General features: G+C 45.7%; 1 protein-coding gene across 1 annotated transcript in view; it reads left to right on the top strand.

Moving 5' to 3' along the window:
• Window positions 1–21,891, top strand: part of LOC147717733 (uncharacterized) — a 127,849-nt gene that overhangs the window by 51,917 nt on the left and 54,041 nt on the right. Inside the window, exon 3 of the mRNA XM_086924512.1 lies at window positions 16,469–16,552. Coding sequence (XP_086780638.1) covers window positions 16,469–16,552 — 84 coding nt within the window. The remainder of the gene's footprint in view (window positions 1–16,468; window positions 16,553–21,891) is intronic.

Genomic DNA, 21,891 nt, shown 5'->3' on the forward strand with positions numbered 1-21,891 from the left:
ACTAGCCATCAATGCTTTGCAATCCGGGAAAGCGCTGGGCCCCAACGGGATCCCCATTGAGTGGTACAAAGTAATGTCTGATACACTCAGCGCATCACTACTAGCCATGTATACGGAAAGTTTGGAGAATGCCGAACTCATAAAGATATAGTTAATGCATTTTTGGATTTTTACTCTGTCCTCATGTGGTTTACCCAAGATTTCTCAGTCAGATAAAATTGGACTTGACTAAGGAAGAAATGTTATCTGCTATAAAATCTCTAAAAATAAATAAATCTCCAGGTCCTGATGGTATACCAGCAGAGTTTTATAAAGAATTTCAGTCACAACTTTCTCCATTATTACTCCAACTTTTTACAGCATTTGGCTCATCAGGAATTATGTCTGGTTCTTTTACTGAGGCCTTAATTATTGATCTTCCTAAACCAGACAAAGACCCTACTCTTGTTTTTAATCATCGCCCTATTTCTTTAATTAATCAAGATAGTAAATGATATGCTAAAATATTGGCTACACGATTATCCCCTGTATTAGACTCTATCATACATTCGGATCAATCTGGGTTTATGAAAAATAGATATTCTGCTAACAATACAAGAACTTTATTACATGTTATTGAACAAGGTCATACTTTGACTGTGCCTTTAGGAATTATGGCTTTGGATGCTGAAAAAGCCTTTGGTAAACTTCACTGGCAATTTTTATTTTATCCGCATGATTTCAGCTTTGTATTTTGCTCCTACTGATCGAATATTTATTAACTGCCAAATTTCAAACCAATTCTCCCTTTTTAGAGGTACATGTCAGGGGTGTCCCCTTTCTCCACTATTGTTTTTAATCGGTATTGAGCCCTTTCTTACTACTATAAAAAAATGTGACCATATTAAAGGCATCAATGTCAAGGATGTTATTATTAAAACCTTAGCGTATCCCAATGACGTACTTTTATTTATCAGTGACCCATTATCCTCATTTCCTTCCCTAATAGAAATAATAACAAAATATTCTATGGTTTCTGAATACAAATTAAACACTAACAAAACAGAATTTTTTCCTTTAAACATTTATATTATGTTATGTTAGGGTAACAACATAAGCAAAAGGGCGTCCCGGCGCTGAAAGAAAGACCAACATATTGCAGGGTGACACCAGCTAGTTAGTAGGGAAGAGCAGAGTCTTGATGGCCTTCCTAAATTCCAGGTAGTTCTCTAAGCCACAAATCTGCACCGGAAGTGTGTTCCAGAGTGCGGCAGCTCTCTAACGAAAAGAGCGACCACCAGCCCGCACTCTACTGATCCGAGGGACCACTACCAAATGCTGACCCTCTGACCTGAGGGACGTGGAGGAACATACGGTGTGAGTAGATTAGCCAAAATAGGCGGGGTGGCCAATTTCAAGACCTTGAAAGAGCTACACAGAGCCTTGAATTCAATGCGCCTGGCCACTGAAAGCCAATGGAGGCGGCGAATGGCACTGGATACGGAGCAGAACTTGCGCAAGCATAATCCAGTCTGGGTAAGACCATAGCTTGGATAATAACCTGACGTATAGAGGCATCAAAGAGGCCCATCAGTGGCCTAAGCCCCCGTAAAAGTCCAAAGCAAGTACCTGCTATTTTTTTGGTTTGGACTGGATAGTTTAAAGATGAGTCCAACTAAACCCCCAGGTTCTTAACCACTTGCTTGTGGGGAGGGAGGCGAGCCCAGGCTAGCTGGCCACCAGAGGTCACTCCACAGACCATGGTCTCTGCCGACCACCAAAACCTCTGACTTGTTGGAATTAAGTCGGAGGCAGTTAGCAGTCATCCACTCGGCCACTGCCGCAAGATCGCCCTGAAACTTAAGGGCGTCTTGCTCGGTGTTATGAGAGAGTGCCGCCACTAACTGAGTGTCGTCAGCATATGAAACCATGGTCAGGCACCTACTCAAGGCTACAGCAGCCAAAGGTTGAACATAAATATTAAATAGTAGGGGACTGAGGGAGGAACCCTGTGGCACCCCTTGCTTGATGCCATATTCACTGGACATAACGGGGGGCTGATAATGAGAAAGACCTCTCATGAAAGAATGAGGCAAGCCACTCCAGTGCCTGACCCGTAATTCCTACCTCCGCCAGGCGACGCAGCAGAATGTCATGTGATACCGTATCAAACGCTGCACTTAAATCCAACAGGATCAGTGCTGAAGTTTGCCCCCTCTCCATGGCTGACCAGAGATGTTCCGTCACAGCCAGAAGCGCAGACTCCGTGCTGTGGCCGGGTCTAAAGCCATTTTGAGAGGGGTCCATTATGTTATTACGAGTGAGATAGTCTGACAGGAGGGAGTTCACATACGCCTCGGTAATCTTGGCTGCCCAAGGTAGCAGAGAGATGGGCCGATAGTTTTCTGCTTTAGTGGGATCAAGAGCAGGCTTTTTAAGCAAAGGTATGACTTTGGCCTGTTTCCATACTCTGGGCACGGTAGCAGTACTAAGGGAATTAATAATAACCTGAATCAGAGAGGGTGGTATGGTAGGTAATACCTTCTTGAATTGGTCAGGTTTAAGAGAGTCAGCAGGAGAGCCTGACTTAATCCTGCCACACAGCAATCGCAGCTGATCCACCGAAATCTGGGAAAAAGAGTGGAAAATATTTAGCTGCTGACCTCCCAATGCCACCGGTGCATTGCTGTGCATGGTTGGGAAGGAGCTGTAGATATCATCTGCCTTTTTAACAAAAAAGGTGGCCAGCTCCTCACACTGCTTATTAGAGTTGATAGTGGACCCAGCGGCATTTTGCTGAGATTGCAGACTGGTAAGTATGGCAAACACGCTCTTTGCGGGATTAGTGCTTTCGCGGATCTGGTTAGAGAGAAAAGCTGCTCGAGCCTGATAGATGGCTTTATGGTATTTTTTAATTGCTGCCCTATAGGTGTCCTTAGCTGCCGTGCAGAAATCCCTTCTCCAGATCCGTTCCAGCTTCTTGCATCCCTTGCGCATGTGAGCAAGGTCCACATTGTACCAAGGCCTTGACTTGGTCTCACGACTACCTGACCATTTCATAGGGATGAGGCTGTCTAATGGGCGCCTGACCCATTCAGAAAATAGCCGGTATGCCTCGTTAATATCTTCCGGCAGATCAGGCAGAGTGGCCAAAAGGCCCACCTCCAATTGATCCCAGTCCAATTTATACCAGATACGCTTCAACGGAGTCAACCGACCCGTAGACTGGGCAGGAGTAACTCCATGCAGCGACATAAAGACCAAGAAATGGTCCATCCAACCCATCCTGGCAGGGGCACATATAGTGATATGGACTATATTAGTGAAAACCGGGTCCAATAAGTGGCCGCAATAGGCGTGGTCCCAATGACCAACTGCAGCAGTTGACAAGCTGCAAGGTCTGCTACAAAACTCGCTATTTCAGTGTCCTCATCATTGTCTAAATGGAGGTTCAGGTCTCCCAACACTGTAAAATTAGCGGCATTAACTGCTAGTGTGTTGACCATATCTACAAGGGCCTCTCTAAAACCAAGGGAGGGTCCCGGAGGTCGGTACACAAGAAGACCGGACATAGTGTAATTTGAGCTAAAGGTAACCTTAAAATAGGCCCTCTAACAGCCTGAAATCAACTGTTTAGTGAAGGAGCAAGGATAGCATGATCTATAGATTATCGCTAACCCCCCTCCTCTAGATGCTCTTTTCACTCTTAGAATCCTTTAGCCCGCAGGGAGCTCCAGTCTGGTTCAGCTAAAGTGGCATCAGACAGACAGCCATGTCTCTGTAAGAAAGAGCACATCCGGCGACTCCTCCAGCAAGTCAAAAATATCGGCATAATGTTTGACTAATGAGAGGCAATTGAAACTAAGAATGCTCGCATGCCGCTTAGACTTAAGTGGGCAGTGACGCCTAGGAACAGTGTATGTGGCTTGAAAGCCACACTTCAAACAACAAAAAGGACCTTCAACAGTGTACCCATCCGCCTGCTTACATCTCTTACCGGGGTCCTCCGCTCAAGCAAGACCTCCCGAGCATAGGTGATAAAACCCCTCTTAGGAGAGGCAGCGTGTCTGGCATCATACTGGCGCAGACGGGCTTGCCTTTGGCGTGCCTTCGGAGTGCCGCCGGTGCGCCCTCTGCGCGCGTCCGCTGCTCGGCAGCGCCATGGTGCTCTTAAGTAGTTCAGCAGGGATCTTCCAACGACTTGACCACCACCCCTAAATTGGCCGCCAAGCTCGGGCCACAGGATGCGAGGACACGAGGAAATTGAAATCGCAGAGGCTCCCTCCACACAAACAGCACAGGCTGCGGTGGACCAGGGAGAGGCGACCCCCAACAAACTAAAGTAAGCTAACTATTTATTAGCAATTTTAAAAGTAGCAGAAAAGATTTTAAAAAGAGCTCATAGTAAATACTAGCGTCCACTTCTGATATGATTCCCATGAATGAAATTATTTGGCAAAAGAATAAATTAAAATATCTTGGTATTTTATTCTCTTTTTCTATAAAATCAACAATGACCTCAAACAGTAATTTTGTTTTAGATTATATTAAAGACAAAACGTCTAAATGGTCCTCGTTGCATCTTTCATGGTGGGGTAGAATGGAATCTATTGAAATGAATACTGCTCCAAAAATCTTTTATACCATTGCCATGATTCCTATTCAATTTCCACTAAAATTGTATAATGATGTTGATAAACTTCTTTCCAAATTTCTTTGGAATAGCAAAGCACCTCCTATTAGTTATAAAAAATTAAAAATGTCTAAATGTAATGCTGGATTTGGTATCCCAGATTTTTTTCTTTATCATATAGCTTTTATTTTAAAACAAAGTGCCATTTGGTTTAATCATTCCTTTTTACAAAATCCGCCTACTTGGCTCCACATTGAAAAATACATTGTAACACCCTTTCCACATTGTAACACCCTTTCCACTTTCCACTAGCCACTATGTTATCTGTGTCTAACAAATCATAATTTTTTCATAAGTCTGTTCTCCTCAAATCCACTAAAATGATTTTCAACGATTTAGACTCAATTTTTAAGTATCCCATGTGTAGTACTGATGAATTATCTTTATGGTATAGTAATGTTATTAAATTGAACATAAATATTAGTTTTTGGTTTTCATGGATTAAAGCTGGTATTTTTTTATCTTAAATGTTTATTCTCAAAACACTTTTATATAGTTTGAAGATCTACAAACAAAGTTTGGTCTATCTAATTCTGAATTTATAAAATATGAATATTTAAGTAATTACATTTTAGATTATTTCTCGCATGATATTCCATCTAAGGTTCTAGCTGATTTATCCTTTTATATCCAAACTGTATCTACGAATCCTCATGGTGTTTCTATTTTATATAAAAAATTATCTAATACTCTAGAAAGTAACATAAATGTGATTACAACGTTCTGGAATAATGAACTATCACTTTCATTATCTATTGATACATGTGTAACTATATGGCTTAATAATATATCTGGATGATTGCCTGTCTCACTTTACCAAACTAATTCTCAAATTTACTTAACCCCTTCACAGCAGGGGTAATTCCCCCGCCGTGCGGGGGCGCGCACAGCACCCCGGTGCTCGTGCCTCCCAGCCTCTTCTCCCTCCCACCTCCTCTACTTAACGGTTCCCACTACCCATCGCTACAACACCACCACCCTGCTCGCACTCAACCCTGGAAGACTTCGAGAATGCCAACAGGCCTCGCTGAACATGACCCACGGCCAGTTCTCCTGCCTCTACTGCCACCAGACCTTCACCGCCACCCCGGCCTCCCAACACCGGCGACACCCTAAAATGCATCCTCCTCAATGTACGCTCCGTACACAAACAGGCCATGGTTATCTGGAACCTGCTCGACTCTCTCTCGCCAGACATCGCTTTCTTCACAGAGACCTAGACCAACGCATCCTCCGCCCCGGACATCAGCACCGTCATCCCCAACGGATACAAGATCCAGAGGAAAGACCGCCCCAACCACCCAGGAGGGGTCTCGCCATCGCCCACAAGAGCACCCACCACCTCGCCACCTCCAGCGAAACCTTCCCCTCCGCCGAACACCTGCACTTCCAGATCCAGACCACCCCGAAAGCAGCATTCCGAGGAACCCTCATCTACAGACCCATGGCCCCCGAATACTCTTGCCACTACCATCACCGACTTCATCGCATCCCACACCATCACCTCAACAAACTACTTACTCATTGGAGACCTGAACTTCCACCTCGAAACACCCAGCAACCCCAACTCCACTATCCTTCGTGACAACCTCGCCAGCATCAGACTTAAACCACTCGTCAACACACCGACCCACAGAACAGGACACACCCTCAACCCCATCTTCGTGGCAGGAAACAGCATCCAATTCAGCCACACAACGCCGCCGCCATGGACCGACCACCACTGCGTACACTTCGCCATCAACAAACGCAAGGCACCCAAACCAACCCCACGCCTACCACGAAGGAACTGGAGCAAGGTTACAGATGAGCAACTTAACTCCACCCTCACCAGATACAACCACACCTGGGCAAACGACGCAGTCAGAGAACTCCATACCTGGATCTTCAACTGCGCCGACGAGCTCGCAACCCTGACAGACAACGCCCCAGCAAAGTCGCCTGGTTCACCACCACTCTCCAAGAAGCCAGACACACCTGCAGACTCCTGGAGAAGAACTGGAAAAACACCAAGACAACCGAAAACCACACCACCTACAAAGACGCCATGACTGACTACCACAACCAGATCAGGGCCACCTAGAGGAACTTCATCCCCAACAAAATCCTAGCCAACTCTAAGGAACTTTTCAGTGTCATACAAGAATTCACCAGCCCACGCAGCGAAGCCACAGGCATCACCCTATCCCATGACCTCTGCGACAAGCTTGGAACCTATTTCCACCTCAAGATTCAAGATCGAAAACCTCAACTTCATCAACCATCCACCAGGTGCCACAGACTGCCTCCTGCCCCTCAAACACCAGCCAGCCCACCATCTCCAACTGGACACCGATCACGGCCGAAGACACTGCCTCGACGATGAAAAGCATCGACTCGGGGGCCACGCCGACCCCTGCCCCGTTCAAATCTTTCAAAGAGCAGTGGCCGCCATCGCATCCAAACTACAACGCATCATCAACACAAACCTTCAAAACAGGCACCTTCCCAGACGACTGGAAGCGTGCAGAAATCAGACCCCTGCTCTAAAAGCCCACCGCTGACCCCACTGACCTCAAGAACTATCACCCATCTCGCTCCTCCCCTTCACAGCCAAAGTTGCAGAGAAAACAGTCAACAGGAAACTGACACGATTCATTGAAGAGAACGCCGTCCTCGACCCGTCCCAATCCGGATTCCGAAGCAACCACAGCACAGAGACCGCCCTACTCGCCGCCACAGATGACATCTGCACCCTCCTGGACCAAGGCCACTCCTCCGCCCTCATCCTACTCGACCCATCAGCGGCCTTCGACACCGTCTCCCATCGCACACTAGTCACCAGGTTACACAGCGCTGGCATACAAGGAGCAGCCCTGGACTGGATCAGATCATTACTCACCGGAAGAAGCATAAGGATCAGACTCCCATCCCTCCTCTCCGACTCCATGAAAATCACCTGCTGAGACCCACATGGTTTATCCCTGAGCCCCACCCTCTTCAACACCTCCATGGCCCCCTTCGCCACAGACCCCACCACTGCCAAACCCAACTTCCAGAAAGGAATTGAAGATGTCGCAGTCTGGATGACCAACATCTGCCTGAAGCTCAACGTTGAGAAGACAGAAGTCCTCGTTCTCAATACCATCCCATTTGATTGGGACAGCACCTGGTTGCCGACCGCCCTCGGAAGCTCACCTACCCCCTCAGACCACGCCAAGAACCTCTGCATCGTAATAGACTCATCACTCACCATGAACCGACAGCTCAACGCCGTCACCTCCAGCTGCTTCAACACCCTTACCATCCTCCGCAAGACCTTCAAGTGGATCCCCCCTGAGTCAAGAAAGACAGTCATCCATGCACTCATCACCAGCAGACTGGATTGTGGATACACACTCTACTCTTTTTCTCCATAGTTCAGGGGTGAGGGCTGCCAATGTCCCCACACCTCCCCAAAATGCCAGTCTTCTTTCCCCCCCAAAAAGGCAGAAGGGGGTAGTAGCCCCCGATATGACCCCTGGGGGGAGGGGGGCAGAAAGCCCACTAGGCACCTGGAATTATTTTATTTTATTTTTTAAACGTACGGGTGGTGGCTGCCGCAGCCATTCGGCCCCCCGCCCCCCAGTAGGCAGATGTGGGGGGGGCAATACCACCAGTATTGTAGCAATTCTGAAAACCAGGTAATTCTGTCAGCCCCTTAAACCTCTAATTATAGCGCCCCAACCTCATAGTAGATTCTAAACTCATATATCTCTCTTTTTCCCAGATGTCCCCCACACCGTAGGTCCTGAAGAGACCCTATATCCATATTAGGGTCGAGACGCCGTCGACAATTGAGAAAAGCGAACCTTTGAAAATAGCACTCTATGATCGTATAGATGTTATGTAATTTGAGGATAGAAAGTGGTCGCTTTTTTGAACAACAAAATCTATTTGAAACCTTGCACATAATTTTTCACAGATGTTATTCTAATGCTTTGGTTCATATTTTTCACTTGGGACACATTACACAACTGTAAATATTTGTCGCTATATGTATGAAATTATTCACCATAATTTAATTTTTCAATACAACTCATTGAACAACCATATCAGTGTATCTGTAATTCTTTCTCTCTAACATCTCACATAACCCCGCTTAATGTTTTATGAAGCATGTTTCTTCTCTTTAAATTACTCAAATTTAAACAAATGGCTGTATTTTTCTGTTATAAATATGAAACCAAGTCTACAGGCCACTGGGAGCAAGAAACTTGGTGTATAAAGTTAATTCTTCAGTTTAATGTTATCCTGTCTCAGAGTGTCACCTTTACACACAGCAGACCTCTTTCTCTGAGTGGCTGGTAGACACGGTGCCATATTAATAACTGAAAAATACAGCCGGTCGAACTGCCATGGGTAGGCTGTCGGAAAGGGACATCGTAAACCCTACAGCGGTGCCTGAGAGGGCACCGCCACCATTCTAGGGAATGAGATTCGATCGACAGTAGCATGGGCTCCTTGAGGCCGTCAGAAGCATCGTTCGGTCCCTCTGAACAATGCAGTCCGACCGACTGCATCATAATGTGGCGTGTTGGTGGCGGTCCCACCCACATCCTACTCACCCCTTTGTTTTTTTTTTAATATATTTTGGGACCTAGTGTTTTTTTTTACTTTTATTACTACAGAATCACTAGTGCCAGAATTTGATGGGAACAGATGGAGAGCTACCAGGGTCGGATTGGGATCACAATTCGGCCCGGGCACTGACGAAAAAAGTGGCCCACATTCAAGAGGCGTGGCCCATATTTAAGGGGCGTGGCCCACATTCAAGAGGCGTGCCCTTTCATGAAACACCATTTGTACAGACAAGGAATGAAAGTGGGAGGCTACTGTTCTTGCACACGACACAGGGCCAAGGTGACAATGGCCTACATGCTGAGCAACTAAAACAAATAGCAAGGCCCCTTTCTGTCACAAAATTATTCCAGCCCTCCAGCACAGGAGCACCTGAAAAGCAGCAAAGCCCCTGCTATTACTAACCTACTTAGCCCTCCCCAGACCTTCAGCTCAGGAGCACATGAACAGAGGTAAGGCCCCTGCAATTGGTAAATTAATCAACCCTCCAGGCCTTGGGAAAATGTCCTGGCAGGGGTGCACAAAACACAGCTTTCTGGGTCATCCAAGGTAGCCAGGGGGGAGGCTGAGGTGAAGCTGGTGCATGGGAAGTGCCTTCCCAGTGTGTTCTGGCAGTTTGAGTATTTACCATTTACTGTAGTATTACCCTTGTACCTGTGTATGGTACCCTTTTGTAACTTGCACACATCACTTTTCTCTTGTAACACACTGTATGCTACCTCTCACTTTTGTTTGCTTTAGATACTTGCACAAGTGCCACCATTGCCTACGTAACGTTTGTTCTTGTGCTGGAGTGTCTGCCATTAATTGCAGTATTATACCTCTACTTGTATTTTGTACGCTTTTGTAACCTGCACACATATCACTTTTTCCTCCTGTAATGTATCGTTTGCTCCTCTTGTATTTTGGTTGCTCACTATTGTCTCTTTTGATTCATGTAACTTAATGTTTGCTTTTGTAATTTGTCCACTTATAATTTTCTCCTCATGTATTATTGCTGTTCCTAGTGTGAAGCGCTCTGACACCTTCGGGTAAAGTCCGCGCTATATAAAATCGCATAAATAAATAAATAAAACAAAAAAATTCCAAACATCACCTGGCCCCCACAGCAAGACCCATTCTTCCTCATCCACTATGCCCTGAATGTGAAGGGCTGTGGGCGAGGTGCTAAGACTTACACGTTAACACCTGGCCCCCAGGGAGGCCAATTATTGCAAACAATCACCCCTCCCCAGCCCAGCCTCAGCTTGATTGCTTGGCAGGGTAGGGGTGAAGGAGAGCCCACAGCTGACAATCGCTGCCTGGCCGCACTGCGAGGCTGCTTTCATTTTCTCTGTCTCTGTGCACTCTGTGGGCCGGTTTTTTTCTCCCCTTTCCTAGTCCACTCTCTGTGGACTGGGACAGGGGAGAAAAAAAACGGCCCACAGAGGGCACTGAGGCACCGGCCCTTCGGCCCATTCCCGAATGCCCGCCTTGCCAATCCGCCCCTGAGAGCTACCCATACTTTTCATGTTACAGGAGAGATTACCGCAAGCTGTTTAGCACAAACGGACTGGTGTTGCAATTAGGAACAATACTAAGCCGACAGACTCCAGGTGAGAGAGAGGCTTTTTATTTCATCCAATCTCCAGTCCACATCAACAAACCATAACGGAGGCTCTTCTCTTGGAATCCTCAAAGTGCAGCGTTCTATGAGGATCCAAGGATACACATGGGACAGGAGACAATAAAAGACACTTGTTGTACATTTTATTATTTTTTTGGGGGGGGGGGGGGCATTTTTAATAGTGCAAACTCGACTGAAAGGTATCAGTGCTTTAAATGAACACCAATTACATTCCTCTGCTTCACATTCTTTCTTTTTTGAAGGAAAGGAAGCTTATGGGATTTTCCCAGAATCACAGGATGTTGAGATTACACAGGGACTCGTACTCCGATGCGAGTTAGACGGCAGAGGTATTCCATATTTATCCAGTGGGCAGATACACATCACTGATTTTCCATTAGCGCATTAAAACACAGAACATTTTCTCTTTAATTGTCATGCTCTTCGTCACTTAGCAGATTTTCTTCAGTAGTACCGCCTGCAGTTTAGCAAAGCTCAGTGATTTCAACAGTGGATGATTACAAATACCATGATCTAAAGACTGTTTCTGGCACTTGGAAACAGCAGAATTGTGCTTTAAAGTTGTTACATAAAAGTCCATTATGTCTATCCAACTACAATCGGCCTGCTCATATAGATATCAAACTGATGTTTTGACTGTTTACTGATGGTCTTGTTAGATAGTACAGGCTGTCCTGTTGTCAGCTTATCAAGCACATTGCTAATACCCTTCATCATTTATCTGCTTGAAAAATTGAAGATATTCTTCACTAAGTATTGGGCTGCCAGGTACCAAACAGATTTTCTTTCTTCTGCTACTCTTTCTTAAAAATAAAAATCACTCTTTGCTACTTATTCAATAGTCTCAACTATCTCACCTGACCACTAGATCAGCCTCCATTACAAACTTAAATTTAAGTTGTATAAAATAGATTAAACGTTATCCGATCATAAATTTGAGAGGGGTAACTTAAAAAGGGAGGTGTGGGTTAAGTGAAGGTTCTCCTTGAGTTGATGTAGTGGCAGGGGATGTGGGACTTTATAATATTTTTTCCGGCGGCCAGTGCATAGTAGTATTTTGGACTGTACATTATACTTACTTGGCTTCTTGGTCACTCTGGTTTCCCTACTTCCGATTGGTCAGCGCCTCCTGCTTCCTACAGGCGCTTCCACTATGTGTCCCTGCTGTGGCATATGGACCTAGCACAGCTTCTTGTTTGCAACCAATGACCTTCCACTGGTTGCAGGTAATTTTTTCTTTATTTTCTTATCTGCACTCTATACGAGTGCATGTGTGTCCAGTTACTTCCTCCTTCTACAATCCAAGCAATCTGGCCCCCCCACCCCTTCGCGAGCTCCATTGTGTGGCTGCTTCCTCCCACACACCTCCCTCATGTTGCTTGACCGCCTGCGCACTCCTCCCTCCCTCTTAACCCCACACCTCCCTTGTGTTGCTTGCCCCAGCGCTCCTTCCCATGTCTGTTGTATTGCTATCTCCCCACCCCCTACTGTTTTTCCACATCCAACCCTTCTGTCCTCCCTGAAAAACATCAAACAGATGTTTTTTAGACCGATTGCATAGCAACCCTGTCATAAGCTGGCTCTGTATGTACGATACCAAAGTAAGGTATATAGTCTAGTGGATCCCCGAGGTTTTACAGAGGCTAAAGTAGATAATTCCTTACTCTCTTTTGTGTTAGTTTAGTTGAGCAGTTAGGCTTATAAGAGGGCTTTGTTAAGTATTTGTTGTACACACTCGGACAAGAAATGGTTACACACACTCCAAGACTGAATCCAAGACCAATTGTTGTACATCAACATTACTTTGTTGCTGTTATTTTAGAACCAAATTTCAGTTTCAAATAAGCAATACTTTCAAGTACAGTAGGAATGTGGTAAAGAATACTTTACAGTGATACTGAAAACACTTTGTGGTGTCCATCAACAGTAGCAGTAATTTAGCAGTTGTAACAGATAGACGCTTGGGGGCTAATTAGGATACGGCTTGTAAAGGCTTGGACTGGCGGGTGTACCCTTCCTGGCCGCATCGTAATGGGCTGCTCAGTTTACTCTCCTACTGCCGCATTATGATGCTGGAGGTTGGAAAGTAAACCGTCCGGTCATTCCGGCTGGTTTACAACTGGCTCATAGAGTCCTTCGGCCAGTCGTAGCCGGCTCGTAACCACAAAGGGTGGGCCTTTCTGCCCTTGGGATTACAATGCACCGTTTACGACATGGTTTCTATGCCGGCATGTCTAAAATGGAAACCATGTCAGAAAGCGTGTTTGGGGGCCTGCAGTAGAGCCCCCTTGTGCGTGCAGCCTCGGGTTGTGGGCCGAGGGGGCACTTATGGTGCCCACCTGTTGATCCCTGAAAATTGTGGCAGGCACCTTGAGGTGCCTGCCATGGGGTGCAGGGATGAACACCACCTCACATTTCTCAATGGGAGCTTGTGTTTTGTCCAGTTTATGGCTGTAACACGAGCTCCCATTGAGAAATGGGAGTATGTGACCGAACAGTTTTCGGTCGCATTGTAATTGGCCGGTCGGGACCGCCGACCGGGTGTCAGTCGGTCCCTGGACCGAGACAATGTTGGGCTGATGCAAGTCCGCCCGACATCGTAATCAGGCCCTTAGTGTAATGTTAAGAAATGCAGTGCCATCCTAAGGGAGGAAAACAGTTATGCACATTTACAGGTAAGTACTCGACTTACACATCCAGTCTTTGAGGGTTCAGACCAACACTGGGCGAGAGTCAGGTCAAGGTAGATACTGCACCGCCAGCGGCACTGGGGCGGCCAGGTGCAGAGTTCACTGAGCCCAGTGTTAGTCAATGGAGATTGGGGTACCCACAGAGGTGCTGGTTGCCAATAGCCACGCACAGTTTCAGGGCACAGGCCCCTGGAGGTTTAGGCAAGCACAGGGAGGATCCACAAGGCAGCACCAACCATACACCACCAGCGGCATAGAGGCGGCTGGGTGCAGAGTACAAATCAGCGTCAGGCACCCAATGCAAGAGGATGGGGCATCGCGATCGCCCAAAGAGGCTGCAGGCTTGGACTAGAAGGCTGAACGAAGGTGACCAATGGCTGGCTGGGAGGTAGAGGTGTCCCTGGATGTCTGGGCAGCGGCGGCTGGGCTCCCCAGAGTCGGGGGCTGAGGATCCAGGGGTGCCTTTGGACGTCAGAACTTCTTTACCGGAGCCGGTAATGGTAAGGGGGACCTTTCGAGATTAGGCTACAGGCATCAGCCATCAATGGTTTTGAGGCCAAGATTCCTGCAGAGACTTCACTGGACAGGTGAGCCACTCGGACTCTGGCCATGGGTGTCGGGTGCAGAGAGGCAGGTGTTGTGGTTCCAAATGGATTCGGAGTCCTTGGAGTGGGCATTTTGTGGATAGGGCCGTTGTCCTCGAGAGATCTGATCTTTGTTGAAGAGCAGACAGTCTTCCTTAGGTTTCTGGAAGTCGCTAGCTGCAGGAGAGGCGCCTTTAAGAATGTGACAGGCCGGTAGCGCTGGGCCCAAATCCGCAGTCGTCTTCAGGCCTGACTGCCTGGCATGTTCTGAGTCCTTACTTTGCAGGAATCCAAGGATCAGGGTTTAGGGGTGCCCATAAATACTCAATTTAGGGACATTACAGGTACTGGGAGCTCGTAACCAATGGGCTACTTACCTTTAGGGTGACAATGCCCTTTGTATGTCCCCTCCCTTTGAGGAGGGGGCATCCCCTAACTCTATTGGCTAAAATCCTTCCATCCAACATGGAGGTTTATGTAAGAAGGAGGTCACTATTGCTCGGGACACCTTAGGGTTGGTCCTGGCTGAGGGGAGACGCACCTCTCCTGAATACTAATTTTCCTACTGATCTTGCTGCCAAAAGTGAGGCTTTGTCCGGGGGACGAGTATCTCCACTAGTTGGAGAGGCCCTAACTGGCATAACAAGTCTACCTAGAATGTGTGTAGGTGTTAAGCCAAGAATCCCTCTAGGATAAAGTCAACCCCATAACCTGAAGTAAGAGACTGTGGGACCCCGTCTTGTTCTCGAGTTGGACACCGCACAAGGGATGTTCAGACCACTGCGAGCTGGAGTGTGTGAATGCAGGAACTTCAGCGTCTTGCGTCAGTGTGTCTGCATGGAAGCCGCGATTTCCTCTTAATATCTCAGCAAGATGTTCTGTTTATATACCCGAAGGTATCCCCAGCGGTTCTACTTTGCTGTGCCACTGTCAGACTTAGGATGAAGTTGGGAATGAACCTTGTACATAGTTATTATGAAGGAGATGGCAGTCCTGCTGAGTGCCCAAGAATCCTCATGCATAATGTATGAGGCTATTGTTCAGGGAAAACCCCACGTTCTGTAAGGAGTACTGTAACTAGGTAAAGGGTCACTCCTAGCAGCCCGTTATGTATGTGATGTAGGGATGAATATAGGTGAAAGGTTGGGATGTTACGCGGGCTGATATTGGGGTACCTATATGGAATATAACAAAGGGTACGTGTCAACTCTCAGAATTGCAACAACAAAGAAAATGCTCACTGTGGAGCACAGTGTTTCAAATACATGTTTTGCAGAGACATGCAGGAGCCTTTGTAATATTAGGGGAACTTAAATAATTGATGAGATTGAGAAGGAATACTGCCTTCTGTCCCTCACTCGTTGACTCCAGAAACAACAGGCATATTGAAAAAAGGGTGCATTCCCTTGCTCCTCCATGATTGCCTCTCTATCTATGAATTAGTCCATCTTTCTATCTAAATGTCGGTCTAATCTCTTTATCTGTCTCCCTCGCCATACCTTATTCTGCAGAACGCTTGAAACACATTTTACACACTTATGGCTACAGATATTTAACGAGATCAGTGGCTGTCTAGTCTATAACAAACGTTCAGAATAATGCACATGCTTAGTATACAGATGAATAAAGAAAGCATCCTTCATATTATTCTGCATGGGCATTAGATAAAACAAGGCTGTCTACCAGGAGTACCTTTTTCATAACTGTTCATACTGAATCCAGTTTTTTTTTCACAGCATTTCTTTAATATATTTGGAATAATTCTGCAGATGGCACACATACAAAATGACACCGGCAGCTACGTCAAAGGCTTTCTTTTGCCCTGCTGCACAGCATTGGCGAATGCAGTGCAGTGTGACTTAGAACAATTGGCAAAGCCAATAGGTTGCAAAGGTGTGACCTATTGACTATTCCAATGCTTGTTCTTTATATGGCATAACTTTCTATAAGAATAATAAAAGAGCTTGCCAAGGCCAGATGTGCTGATTGTGGGAATGGTTGTGGTTTAATACCCTGAACTTTGTTTATTTTAGGGTTCAATTTATCATGGGCGTTGATGGTGGTACCCGCCTAGGAACATTAAGTGCTACTCGCCCAGAGAGAGCTATGCTAGAAGTAACTGCTTTTCACTTGTGAACAAGATGCTCTCTTCTGAGTTCAAATGAAAAGAACTGTACGTAATGTTTCTGTGGACTATAAAAGCTCAGCATTGTTCTTTTAAAATGGGTGGCATAAATACGTGCTTTAAATAATATACAATATATTTCTCACACAGAAAATTTGCTTTTGTTTTCAGAGCTACCTCCTGTCAAGAAAAAGGAAGATGGATGATACTGATCCCGTAAACTCCAATCAAAAAGCAAAAGTAGCAAAACGAGAGGTAAAAGAACAATGATTAAAAAATGTGTATGCATAATACGACACTCCATATGCTTTTGGACCACTACTTTGCTGTTTGCAGCATGCCCATGGTTTACCTAACAGAGACCAGTCTCCATACATTTTTATCATTCCACTAGGACACCGTTCCTTGAGAGATGTAGCGCACTCAATGTTCTAACTAGCTATAAATACTTCCTTTTTTTAAAATTCTTTTTTTTAAAAATACAAACCTAACGGGGGCTCATTAGGATTGCGGTTAATCCGCATCTTCCGGGCTGGCGGAAGCGACCGCCGGCCTGGAGGATGCGGATTAACCGTTGCGGACTGAAAAAAGCCCCCCCCCCCCCCCCCCCCCCCTCCCCCCCTGCCAGATTCGGATGGCTGGGGGATCTTTATCCCGTCCGCCGCTTTTCCGCCGCGGTCGCCTTCCGACCGCGGCGGAAATGCTCTAACATGGTTGGCGGTGCCTATCAGACACGGCCAGCCATATTAGGATGTCAACGGTCCTATGCCTTTACACGGCCGTGGAAAGGCATACAGACTTTTCTTTGGGGGCCCGTTGTGGGCCCCAAGTGGGGTTGGGGGGTGCACATTGGGGGTACCTATGGTACCCCCCTGCCTTTGCGTGCACGAAGCGGCAGGCACCACACGGTGCCTGCAGCTTCGTGCACGCAAAGGAATACATGGTTATTTTAACATTGCGGCGTGTGCTGCTTCAAGCAGCACCCGCCGCAATGTTAAAAATACGGGATGTGACCGTCAGGGTGGCGGTCACATCCTAATTAGCACGGAGGGACTGCTGCCCCTAATGCAGAAATGATGTGATCAAAAACATTTTGAGCAGTCCTCAAAAGAAAATTTCAATTTACATTAGATGTGCTGCAATAGTGGAAGTTCTATAAGCAATTACTGCTTGAATAAACTGCATCTCCACCATCTTCAATCATACTAATCTTAAGTGTAACTCCTAACCTCCACCTGACCCCATCAAACCCTAGTTTGTACATTTACCCTTTTAAACCCCCTTACTCCGGTTACTGCTAGATTTCTTTTTTGCTATTAAGTATTTTTTTTTCTTTTGCACTCTTTATGAAATCTTACAGAGCTGACATTTACAACTTTCTAAATTCAGTGAGTGTGTGAAACAAGGGCATAGATCAGACAGGCTAACGTTGGCAAGTTGATCTGCATGTATTGGAGGAGATTAGGAGACAACTGGTAAAATGTATTGACCACATTTGTGGGGTATTAAGTGTATTTTCCTTCGATCTTGACTGCAGCTCTATCCCGTGATAATGGAGTGATCTGCAAATGGCGTTAACTGCTGTTAACACTTCAAACAGTGGGCAATAGTTTTTAATGTTACTTTACTTTTATGTAACGGTAAACGGAGTGCCATTTTTCCTAGTAGTAGGAGGTTCATGTTGCCATTTGTTCATGTATATGTCCTCCTGGTTACATAATCGTCAGTTTTAGAAGGTTCAACCTGTTTCGGTCAACTGGTCCCAGGGCTGTGTTTTGAAAAGTTGGTTACCCACTTGTGTGGCTGGGCCTAGTGCCCGCGACAGGGACGGATCATAGCAAGATCAATGAGAGCTGTTGCGTGGGGACAAAAAAACAGCGCAGCATTTTTATCGGGACAAGTAAAGCAATACTTGGTTGTAGGAATTTTGTGGATTCCTGCGGATTCCGTAAGCTTCCATTAGAGAAATGTAAAGAAGATGTGGGATTTCAGGCAAATGTTGAGGTTTGCAGGGCTTTGTGGGTAACACAACCTCATAGGATCCACACAAGGCACACCACCCTAGAATCCCCTGGTTGAATTTGGTAGGTTTCCATAGGTGGCAGCCAAGCATGTCCCCAAATCTAAACCCCTATTGCTGATCTCTCCATGTAGCACTTTAGGGCCTTTAGGGTCAAGGTTTGTTAGCCCACCCACAAAAGTGAGTTACCATTTTTATCAGGTGATTTTGGACTTCCTGCACATTACAGGAGATTTCCTCACCGAAATGTGAGGAAAATATGTATTTTTAGTCCACGCTTGAACATTCCAGGGCATTATGGGTAAGAAAATGGTGCTGTTGCATGTAAAGCACACCACCCCTGGACTCTCAAGATGTCTAGTTTTCAGAACTGTCTGGGCCTGGTAGGTTTTTCCTGGTTGCAGCCTACCCAAGCCCAAAAAGTACAGATCTTCACCAATGCAAGTGGAATGATATTGGAAGTTAGCCAAAATCTCCTGGCACATATGTAATTTGCTTTTGCTTGTCATTGTGATGGAATGCTTTAGTCTGCAAAAAGACAGAGGATTTTGGGCGAGGGTGAGGCCTGATAGAATGGAAAAAGACCCACCACATGATTTCATCAAATAAAATACTTATTTAATATTATAATTTAAATTTTTTTTTAAATGTATCAATATGAAAATACATGAATATACTTTCATAGTAATTCATTTAAAATATGAATACGATTAATATAATGTAGCATACATATTTGTATAATTGTTTATACTACACATGTGTGCATATAAAATATATACACATTAAAATCATGTATAAACAATTGAATGAGAGAATATATTAATTAATATAGAAAATACATAAAAAAATTGTAAAATCCCCAAAACACATTTAGTAAAAATACTACAAACTTTAAAATAAATGTAAAAATTAATAACAAATAATAAAGATTATAATAAACATAAAATAATTAATGCTATAAAATCTATTTAACCAATATTATGAAAGCTATTTGAGTCTAAGGATATACTCTAGTTTTTGCAGCAGTAGGGAAAGTATTGGTTAGATATACTAGTACTACTCCAGTCAGTACAGCAGTAGGGCAAGCGTTTGATTTCGGAGGAGTGAAATTTACTATTCTTACTCCAAACAGTGCAAAAGTAGGGAAACCATTGAATTTCAGAGGGGTCAAATTTACTATTCCCAGGGGTTACCCTTGGCAACACCACTCATCCCAATGTTCAGTGACCTAAATATAGAACGTGTAAAGCAAATCACAGCACTATGCCCGCTGCTTTCTTGGACCAGGTTATGGACAAAGCCAGAATTGGCAGTTTACAGAGAAGGCATCAAAGAACTTCTAGCCATTGATAGATGTCTAACGTTTCCTTAGCTTATATTTGTTTAGAAATGTTTAATAGAACTTGGTCTCTTGTCTTATTGGACTGATCCACACAAGCTAGTGCAAAGTTCTAAGAACACGCTGAATGGAATATATTGGGGACATGCCGTAAATGTACATCATCGAGACCCTAATCTGGGCAGATTACCAATGCAATTTCTCAATGTTAAACCTAACCCATGCTTTAAAAAGTTACTTGACCACATCCAGCGAGAATCCTATACCTGAAATTAGTGTATAATACTCTCCAGATTAAAAGTTATACCACAAGTTGGGAAACCCAGGGAGAGCAGACCTGCACTTTTTGCATATTAGGCCGTACTGGAAATACTGCGCATATCCTCTTCTTCTGCCCAGCATATGCCAGGGCAAGGAAAGAATGGATTCGCCCTTTGTGCAATAGGCTGGGATTCAGGAAACCCCAAGATGCCCTAAGGGTGTTGAAATACAGTACAGCACCGTATGTAATATTTGCTTTATGTTATGTTATGTTATTTATGGGTCTTATATAGCGCAACGGCTACTCCAAAGGAGTGTCCCGGCGCTTTGTGCTCCAGACCCAGAAAGGAGACTGAAAAACATATCAAAGGAAACAGAGGATAATGATAGAAGCGCTCTAACCAGAGAATAGCCAAGTCTTTAGACCCTTCCTAAAGGCAAGCAGATTGGATGTGGACCGTAAAGACCGCGGTAGAGAATTCCACAACTGAGGGGCCAGGAATCTGAAGGACCGACCGCCTACACGAGCCTTCTTAATACGGGGAACTACAGCAAGTGCCAGTGACTCCGATCTTAAAGATCGTGTCGGCCGGTAGAAATCCAGCCTCTTCTGTAGGTATTTTGCACCAGTGGCGTGTAGGGCTTTGTGGGCTAATGTCAAAGCCTTAAACATTATCCTCTTCCATATGGGGAGCCAATGGAGAGATTGCAGCAGGTTTGAAGCACTGGCTCGACGATGCAGACCAAAAATAGCTCGAGCTGCAGCATTCTGTGTCACCTGCATTCGCTGTAAGAGATATTCTGGAAGACCCAGGTACAGAATGTTAGCATAGTCCAATCTGGATCCGACGAGGGCCTGTACAGTTATTATCCGATGTTCCTCGGAAAGCAAAGGAAAAAACTTTCGAAGCATCCTGAGGATGCCGAAGCACGTCCCTGTAAGGGTGGACACCTGGGATTTGAGCGTAAGCCTGTTGTCGATTTTAATTCCCAGGTTCTTAGCCCATTTAGAGGACTGGGCTGGAGGGAACATGTCAGCAGGCCACCAACCATGCCAGTCCGGTTCCGATGGGCATCCGAAGAAAAGTATCTCGGATTTACCTGAGTTACACTTGAGGTTGTTCAGTTGGAACCAGTTAAAAACAGCCCCAAGGCACTCTCGGATACTTTCCCCATCGAATTCTTCGCTCTTGCGGCAGGTGAAAAGAAGCTGGGTGTCGTCAGCATATGAGACGATCTGGGCCCCGTAGGACTCCACCAATGTCGCCAGAGGGGTCATAAGGATGTTAAAAAGAGTAGGGCTCAATACTGAGCCCTGGGGTACTCCAACTCCCAATGGCGGCATTTCGGCAGATCCAGGAGAGGCCCAGACCGTTTGTCGGCGGTTGGCTAAGAAGGAACAAAACCAGTTGAGCACCGTCCCCCCTAGACCGATGTCATGTAGTCTTGTGAGGAAATCCTCATGGGGAACGGTGTCAAAAGCCGCCGACAAATCTAACATAACTAACATCACCCTGCCTCCGGTATCCAGCACCTCCTTCACAATCTCTGAGACATCCAGAAGCGCTGTCTCGGTACTTAGGTTGGATCTAAAGCCCGATTGAGATGCATGAAGAAGCTCATTCGACTCCAGGAAGTTGGAGAGCACGCTGTGGACATGTTTCTCCAAGATTTTAGTAAGTGCTGGAAGGAGCGAAATCGGTCTATAGTTGGATGGGCCTTCTGGGGCAAGGTTGGGCTTTTTAAGAAGAGGAATAACCATGGCCTGTTTTCAGGAGTGTGGCAGGACTCCCTGACTCAGGGAAAGATTAAGAATCGGATTGGCTATAGGATTGACAACATCTGCCATTCTAGCCAGAAATTTCGCCGGGCAGGGATCGCATGGTGAGCCAGATTTAAGATTCCTCATCAGTGCTAAAGATGAGGTTATCGTAAGAGGCGGGAAGTCCCGCAGGACAGGGCCAGAGGTAGGCA

Source organism: Lissotriton vulgaris, chromosome 5 (assembly GCF_964263255.1).
Source record: "Lissotriton vulgaris chromosome 5, aLisVul1.2, whole genome shotgun sequence".
In the NCBI taxonomy this organism is placed as follows: Eukaryota; Metazoa; Chordata; class Amphibia; order Caudata; family Salamandridae; genus Lissotriton; species Lissotriton vulgaris.